This window comes from Salvelinus fontinalis, chromosome 38 (assembly GCF_029448725.1).
Source record: "Salvelinus fontinalis isolate EN_2023a chromosome 38, ASM2944872v1, whole genome shotgun sequence".
In the NCBI taxonomy this organism is placed as follows: domain Eukaryota; kingdom Metazoa; phylum Chordata; class Actinopteri; order Salmoniformes; family Salmonidae; genus Salvelinus; species Salvelinus fontinalis.
In genome coordinates this window covers 31494463-31503196 of record NC_074702.1, presented here as the reverse complement: position 1 = coordinate 31503196, position 8734 = coordinate 31494463, and the positions used below count along the sequence as shown (strand labels likewise).

Below are 8734 nucleotides of genomic sequence, written 5' to 3'. Positions count from 1 at the left end.
CTGCTCCAGAGTCCAATTGCGGCAAGCTTTACAACACTCCAGAGCACGTGGGGCATTGCACATGGTGATGTTAGGCTTGTGTGCGGATGCTCGGCCATGGAAACCCATTTCATGAATCTCTTGACGAACAGTTCTTGTGCTGACGTTACCAGTGACGAGGAAAGAGATACCAGAGATACCAGTGACGAGGAAAAAAACATATTGTTTTGATTAAACAATCAATACATTAATGTAATTAGTCTACTCCCAGCTCATAACTCAGAATAGTTGTCACTTGTCGTTTATTAAAAGACAGCCTATTTCTCCAAGCAGTGACGTCATTCATCGAGAGAATTATTTTGACAGTGTGCCAATCATCTGTGACAGGGGGCGCTATCAAGGACCTACATATGTGTCTAGAAGATATACGTTCTCCCGTGACTTCTGCACATATCGGTGTTCATATTTTTAATGCAGTCATTCAGTACATGTGCCGAGTTTACAATTTAAAGTGCTTAATCAACTCCACATTGACAAATGCAACCAGACCTCTGAGGTTTCGATCAGACTTTCGGGTATTTCACGATGACACAATGACACCGTCCAATTGAAAAGGGGATTGCAAGATCTCTCAACCAATCAGAATTGTCCGTGTTACCCAGCCACCCTCCTTTTTTGGATCATTACATAACTGCGGAATAGGTTTGTTCTGCCCAAATATCCAGGTTTAATAAGAGCTTTTAGCGATGTATATTTGTGAAACGATGACACAGTGGATGTGTACCATTGGAGCAAGCTTCATCACCACTTTCGTCTTCATCTAGCGGCAGGTGAGAATGTGAAATGTGATCGTGGAAATCTATTTTCACTGCAACTCGCTAGCATTGCTAATTTAACTAAGCTAAGCGATGATGTGTCAGTAACATCATTCAGATCTCGATGGTCACATCAGGATAACAAGCCATATAATAAGGTTAATTAAAAGTATTTGAGATTGTCCAATATGTTAATGGATTGTAACTAATTTACAGTTAGCCAAGTTCAAATGCTCGCTAGCTGTCAATGCAACTGTTAGTAGGTAAATAGACAGGATTTAGAGAATGAACGCTTCATTCGCTTGTAGGAAACTGTTAAATCATGGTGGAAAATGTTGGTGTACATGCATATAACTAGTTGTAATAGCACTGGATTACATTGTAGCTAGCAGCCCAGTGAGTAAAAAAAATGTAGGCCTAATGTCTGGTGCTAGTCTCCTAAGAGACTTAACGTTAGCTAACTAGCTAACATAGTTGTCCTAAGTAGTAAGTATGCTAGATGGAAGCAGCAACTACTGTATCCGCTACTAACTTAGCTACGTAGCTAATCAACATATGTTAGCTATGTTAACTACACCGTGGACATTTAATGCACACCATACATCTGACAGGTATTTTGCAGACCAATGCATCTTTATTTAAATACATTTTTTATTATATCTAAAAACACGTTTTTCACTTTCACAACTCCAAGCTGTGCATGTTGTGAAAACGGTCATTTTCAAACTGTTGCATGTTCCTATTTCGAATCCCTTATTTGTTTATTTTCGTGTTACTTAAACGTTTGTGCAGTATTTTTGGCCTGGAGTCAATAGACATAGCTTAGCTGGGCTACTATTATAGGCATTGTAGGGTCAAGTCAATTGATCCTTGCTGGCTGTCCCTGCCTATCTGGGGTGCTGAACTGCCCTCTGACCTCTGTTGACCTTTCAACATAGATTAAACGGTTAAAACCTAGCAAGCCATGTAGCAGAGTACAGTTATAGAGCAAGATGGGTACGTTGGATTTTCCAGAGCATGCATTTGTTCTTGGCACTTTGAATAGGCCTGTTCTGTGGAGTTGTGGACAGAAATTTTTGTTCATGCCAGGTTTATGTTGTGTAGCTATGCATCCAGTTTTCTCTACCTTGCATGTGCTTCCAGTGTTTTACAACTAATGACTTTGTCCACCCTTTATTCCCCAGGTTCCCAATACAATTATGGAGTTTTGAGAAGGGTTTTGTGTGTTCTTTGGGGGGGAAAGGGGGTCTTTCCCCTCAATTTGGATGGACTATTTGAAGGGACTTTCTGGAGGGTTATTGAACCTGCCTTTTGTAAAATATTGTATATATATTTTTTTGAAGTTGGAAAAGGAGAGAATATTTTTTTGTAATATATTTCTAGTATATTTGTATTTTATTTCATATAAGTGTAGAATTTATATATACTTTTATTTATTGAATTCCTGATGCCATTGTTTGTTTCAAACACATTCGGTTGTGTTGAGCTTTGGGTCTACATGGTGGACTAAGATGACCTAAAACAAGGCCATGGGGTTGCTAGGGTGCGGTGGAATCTCAACACAAGCACAATTCTAGCACCCCAAAACAATCTCCCACCTTTTTCTATTTTTCTTCAGCGAGCAGCTACTTCCAAAACATTATAATTTCAAAGTCACACTGACTTGACCTAAAGCATTGTCTTAGGGTTTGTTGTTGTACTGACGGGTTGCTGTTTCAGTGTTTGTTTTCGAGTTGGGAGTGGGGGGAGCAGGGTCTCCATTACTGGGTATGTTCGCTGCTTTAGAGCGGGGAGTTTACTGCAAGGTTTAGAAGTCTCTCAGGATGAGTGTGGTGATGGCCACCCCAGACTGCACGCCAAAATGCCGCTCCATGCGGCATGCAGATGAAGTGGTGGCGGCGCTGACGCGGGGTTCAGAGGGGCGCCTGCGGGCCTTCCTCAACACCCACTGCCACAACGCGGCCACACTGAGGGACGCCTTCGGTCGCACGGCCCTGCACCTGGCCGCCTCACTGGGCAAGAGGGCCCTGCTGGAGTGGCTGCTGGAGAGCAAGAGCGCTGACCTCATGGTGAAGGACAAGGAGTCTGGCTGGACCGCCCTGCACCGCAGCGTCTTCTACGGACACATCCACTGCCTCATGTCACTCATTAAGGTGAGTCTCCCTCTGTTTCAGGGATTCAGAACTAATGTTTACATGACTGGGCCTCCTTTGGCCGCTACATACAGTGGCAAGAAAAAGTATGTGAACCCTTTTGTATTACCTGGATTTCTGCATAAATTGGTCATAAAATTTGATCTTATCTTCATCTAAGTCACGACAATAGAAAAACACAGTCTGCTTAAACTAATAACACACAAACAATTATATGTCTATATTGAATACACCTTGTAAGCATTCACAGTGCAGGGTGGGAAAACTATGTGAGCCCTTGGATTTAATAACTGGTTGACCTTTGCCAGCAATAACCTCAACCAAATGTTCTTTGTAGTTGCGGATCAGACCTGCACAACGGTCAGGAGGAATTTATATTGAGCTTCAATTGGCAGACAGATGGCCTTACATTCTCCTGCAAAATGTCTTGATAAACTTGGGAATTCATTTTTCTGTCGACGATAGCAAGCTGTCCAGTCCCTGAGGCAGCAAAGCAGGCCCAAACCATGATGTTCCTCCACTATACTTTACAGTTGGGAAATGGTTCTGATGTTGGTGTGCTGTGCTTTTTTTCTCCACACAGTATTGTGTGTTCCTTCCAAACAACTCAACTGTAGTTTCATCTGGCCATAGAATATTTTGCCAGTAGCGCTGTGGAACATCCAGGTGCTCTTGCGAACGTCAGATGTGCAGCAATGTTTTTTTTGGGACAGCAATGGCTTCTTCCGTTGTGTCCTCCTATGAACACCATTCTTGTTCAGTGTTTTATGTATCGTGGACTCATCAACAGAGATGTTATTATGTTCCAGAGATTTATGTTAGTCTTTAGATTACACTCTAGGATTCTTCTTAACCTCATTGGGCCTTCTGCGCTGTGCTCTTGCAGTCATCTTTGCAGGACGGCCACTCCTAGGGAGAGTAGCAACAGTGCTGAACTTATAGACAATTTGTCTAACCGTGGACTGATGAACATCAAGGCTTTGAGATACTTTTGTAACCCTTTCCAGCTTTATGCAAGTCAACAATTCTTAATCTTAGGTCTTCTGAGATCTCTTTTGTTCGAGGCATGGTTCACATCAGGCAATGCCTCTTGTAAATTGCAAGCTCTAACCAACATCTCTAATCTCGTCTCATTGATTGTGCTCCAGGTTAGCTGACTCCAATTAGCTTTTGGAGAAGTCATTAACATAGGATTTCACATACTCTTTCCAACCTACACTGTAAATGTTTAAATTATGTATTAAATATAGATAAGACAAACAATAATGTGTGTTATTAGTTTTAGCACATTGTTTACATATTGTTGTGACTTAGATGACGATTAGATCAAATTTTAGGACCAATTTATGCAGAAATCCGGGTAATTCCAAAGGGTTCACATACTTTTTTTCTTGCCACTTTAAATTATTGCTATGTGGAGGAAGACATTTCTATGGCTTACATTGGCAGTACTTTTGTTCTGTAGCTACTCTATTGCCCGCTACATCACTTGCCTACAGCTAGATGTAGTTATAGGGAAATAATATTGTGGCTCTTGTCTAGAATGGTGCTTCTTTGTTGCAGCATGGCGGCATCCTCTCCACCCAGGATAAGGAGGGCCTCTCTGTCCTGGACTTAACCATGAAGGACAGACCAGCACACGTGGTGTTTACAAAGACAGGTGAGGATCGCTTATCACTTCATATCCATCTCTCATTTTAGACGGTGCACGATTAAAAAGTGGAAAGGCGGATGTTTCTTTAAAGCACATAGTCACGGCAGCTGTCAATCGTTGTTGTCTACCTGTAGAAAATAGTGTTGAAGTCTTGGCTAGGGATGCACGATATATCGGTGAACATATCGGAATCGGAAGATATTAGCTAAAAAAATGCCAACATCGGTATCGGCCGATGTCTAGTTTAACGCCGATGTTAAAAACTGATGTCAAAGGTACCATGCATACCTATATAACGTAGGTACATGACATTATATTGGCAAGTAAAATTTTGCACTACACGTGCAACACAGCATTCCTAACCTAGCCCACACAATGTTTGTTTGGATAGAGCAGTCATTTGAAAGAGTAAGAACATTTCAGCGAGACAACTCAAAGCCAAAATTCATTAAAGCGAAGATAATGTAATTCATTACCCTTGACAATCAACCGTTCTCTGTCATGGGTGATGTGGCTTTAGCTGACTGGTCGATCATCGGTACACACTACCAAGTGCGCTATTTTTCCGATGTTGCCCTACCGGAGTTACACAGTAATAGCATCACTGCTATTAGCTTCACGACATGCATACTATGGAACGCAAAGACCCAAACGGTGTGTCAGAAAAGATACAGTAGCACTGTCAAAGCTGTACAAAAAAGTCTGCAAACACCGGCCACGAACGATGTGTTTACAATACCGCGTTGGTAATAAAGCATCATTTGTTCGAATGCAACTTCTGGGATAGCTAGCTTTAGCTTGGTACCTAGCTAGCACCAATACAACCTGCCTGAAAACAATGACCAGTAGAACCTGTAGTCATTTTCATTATTCTTAGCAAAGATTTAGGAATCCTTTTAAGTATTGTTGTTCGCCTATTAAAATTGAACTTCAGTTCATGAAAATAAATAGCTAGCCAGCTACTTAACACTGTTGCCCCTTAACACTGTTGCCCAAAGCTAACATTATAAGCTTCATCTGGCTAGTGAGGCTCGACCGGTTATGTGTTGTGAAGCTAGCCATAATAAGGATTAGGCACAATAGTGGAATTTGCAGTCTGAATTCAAAATAACGTGTCATTGACAGTGATGCAAATTAATACAAATAGTAGAATTATGCCATACTTTGAATTTGAAGGCTAACTGCAAAGTCCACTGTTGTGGCTAATCCTTATTGTGGCTAGCTTCACATAGATGGGTCCGACAACCATTAATTAAGTCTTATAAATTAGGGGTATTTTAGATGACACCTATCTATATAGTTAGCTAGCTAACTATAGCTACTGAAACAGATTATGTCGTTATTTGACACATCAAATAGTGTTATTTGACGTGTCTTTTTTGACATGCAAAGACCCTAACGGCGTTCCATAGAAATCCTGGTTGAGAATGAAACGACTGAACAAATTAACAACGAAACGGTACTTCAAGTAAGTGAAAGAAATAGGTTTTGATTATGTTTTACTGGTAATGGGGACATATGTAAATGCCAACATAATAACTTTTTGGTCAGTGTGGTGTGTGTGTAACCTTTATTTAACTAGGCAAGTCAGTTAAGAACAATTTCTTATTTACAACGAGGGCACGGACAATGCTGGGCCAGTTGTGATACAGCCTGGATTTGAACCAGGGACTGTATTGAAGCCTCTTGCACTGAGATGCAGTGCCTTAGACTGCTGCTTCCATGTGTGTGCAAACTATTTAACTACTAGAATGCTGAAAAGGCCACTAAAATTTTAAATATCGGTAATGTTTTTTTTTGGCAAGGAAAATATCGGTATCGGCCAAAAATTTAATATCGGTGCATCACTAGTCTTGGCTGTGACAGACATTGTTTTGTAACTTTTGTTTTCTCCCTCTCAGACCCCACTGAGGTTTATACTTGGGGGAACAACACCAATTTCAGTCTGGGGCACGGGAACCAGGAGAGCAGGCATCACCCGGAGATTGTGGATCTGTTTGCCCGTACCGGGGTTTATGTCAAACAGGTAACAAAACGACTACCATAGAGATCCAGTAACTGTTTTCTTTAATTATTTTCAGTCTTCGCTCTGTTCCTTTCCTCTTAAGGGGAGGTGTTCTGCCTCTGTTTGCCACCAGCCATTAGATAGTCACATGAGTCAGGATAGGGCTTCCCCCACCTTCAACATCCTAGTCTCCTGGGGCCTCCTCCCTCTACACAGACTTGGCCTCAATATATGGCTCACCAGGGGGATCCATCACAACAATGCTTATGTAAACACGGTTGTCCCTTCTAGGTCTCCTGGATAACAGGCATGTCACCTGGGTCCCCCCCCCTCCCTGCAAAACAGACCCCCTCCTGGGATATTCCCTCACAACAGGCTGCTCTCCCGGGAACAACGGGCATGGGTAGAAACTAGGAAACAAAGGTGTTCGTTTAAGTTGGAATTGTTCTTATTGGGTGGTTGTGTACGGTATAAGGGGTCAAATCACAGCAATGCTAACTGGCTATTATGTAGCTCTCTCTTAACGATGCTGAATTATTTTTTTTATTTTTTTTTTATCTTTATTTTAACAGGGAAAACAGACTGAGACCTGGATCTCTTTTACGGCTGTGCCCTGTGTAAACATGTTGACATGTACAGTTTTAGACATACAGACAAGAACATTTCAAAACATACACAATTCAACAGAAACAATCACAGACAACATCATATTGATCCTCCATAAGCATTTTAAAATGGGCAAGGGACACCAGAGTGTCTAACTTAAGTTGGATCTGCAGTTTGTTCCATAAATAAGGTGCAAACGAATTGAAGGCAGTCCTACCCAACTCTGTGGAGACCACAGGAGTCTCTAAAGTAATCCACATCTGTGATCTGGTTTTAAAATTAGTACATCTTGTGGAAATTAATGATGATATATATGGAGGTAGTTTTAAAAGAAGTGCTTTATAAATAAACAAGAGAGCATGTTACTCTCGCCTCACAGATAGAGAGACCCAACCCACATGTTGGTATAGGATACAGTGATGAGTTCTGTAACTATCACCCGCGATAAACCTGAGTGCACAATGGTAAATAGCATCCAGTGGTTTTAATGTGTTTGCCGATGCATGCATATAGATAATATCACCATAATCTAAAACAGACATAAAAGTAGCCTGCACAATTTTTTTCCTATTTACAGAGGACAGACAAGCCCTGTTTCTGTAAAGGAATCCTATCTTGAATTTGAGCTTTTTTCCCAATTCAGTAACATGTTTTTTAAAAGAAAGCCTATCATCTAACCATACCCCTAAGTATTTATATGCAGAGACCTTATTGATTTGAGTACCATCCAAGCTAGTGATTACAAACGTGTTTCTAACTGAGAGTTTAGACCTAGAAAAAAACATGACATTTGTTTTCTTAGCGTTTAAAACAAGTTTAAGCTGTAAAAGAGACCCCTGTAGTATCCTAAAATCAGACTCCAACTGCATTAAAGCTTGGTCCGCTGTTGGAGCAATAGAGTACATCACTGTGTCATCTGCATATAAATGGAATTTACAATATCTGACATCATCACCAATGTTGTTTATATAAAGTGAGAACAATAGTGGGCCAATTATTGAACCCTGAGGGACCCCTTTAAGTAACTGTAAGAGGTCAGACTTGACCCCATCGACCATGACGACTTGAGTTCTATCTTTAAGATAGTCATAAAACCATCGGCAGGCATCAGTGCCCAGTCCTATAGATGACAGCTTACTCAAAAGGATAGCATGGTCTACAGTGTCAAAAGCTTTTGACAAATCTACAAACAGCGCAGCACAGTGCTTTCTATCGTCTAAGGCTTTTGCAATATCATTTACAACAAGCATAGTGGCCGATGTGGTACTGTGTTTAGATCTAAAACCAGATTGATTGGTACTAAGAATACTGTTAGCAGAAAGAAAAGATTGTAACTGTTTGTTGACTATAGATTCTAGAATCTTTACCAGACAAGGGAGCCTAGAGATGGGTCGATAGTTTTCCAAATCACTACCGTCACCTCCCTTATGTAATGGCAGAACAAAAGCTGCTTTCCACACCTTATGGATATTTCCTGTGCTTAATGTTAGATTAAAAATGTGTGCTACTGAACCAGCAATAA

The 8734-nt window shown here is 41.0% G+C and overlaps 1 protein-coding gene across 1 annotated transcript in view; it reads left to right on the top strand.

Moving 5' to 3' along the window:
- The first annotated feature begins 632 nt into the window (after positions 1 to 632).
- Positions 633 to 8734, top strand: part of LOC129837273 (inhibitor of Bruton tyrosine kinase-like) — a 49220-nt gene continuing 41118 nt past the window's right edge. The window contains exons 1-4 of the mRNA XM_055903298.1: positions 633 to 809; positions 1979 to 2947; positions 4511 to 4607; positions 6503 to 6627. Coding sequence (XP_055759273.1) covers positions 2618 to 2947; positions 4511 to 4607; positions 6503 to 6627 — 552 coding nt within the window. The 5' untranslated portion in view covers positions 633 to 809; positions 1979 to 2617. The remainder of the gene's footprint in view (positions 810 to 1978; positions 2948 to 4510; positions 4608 to 6502; positions 6628 to 8734) is intronic.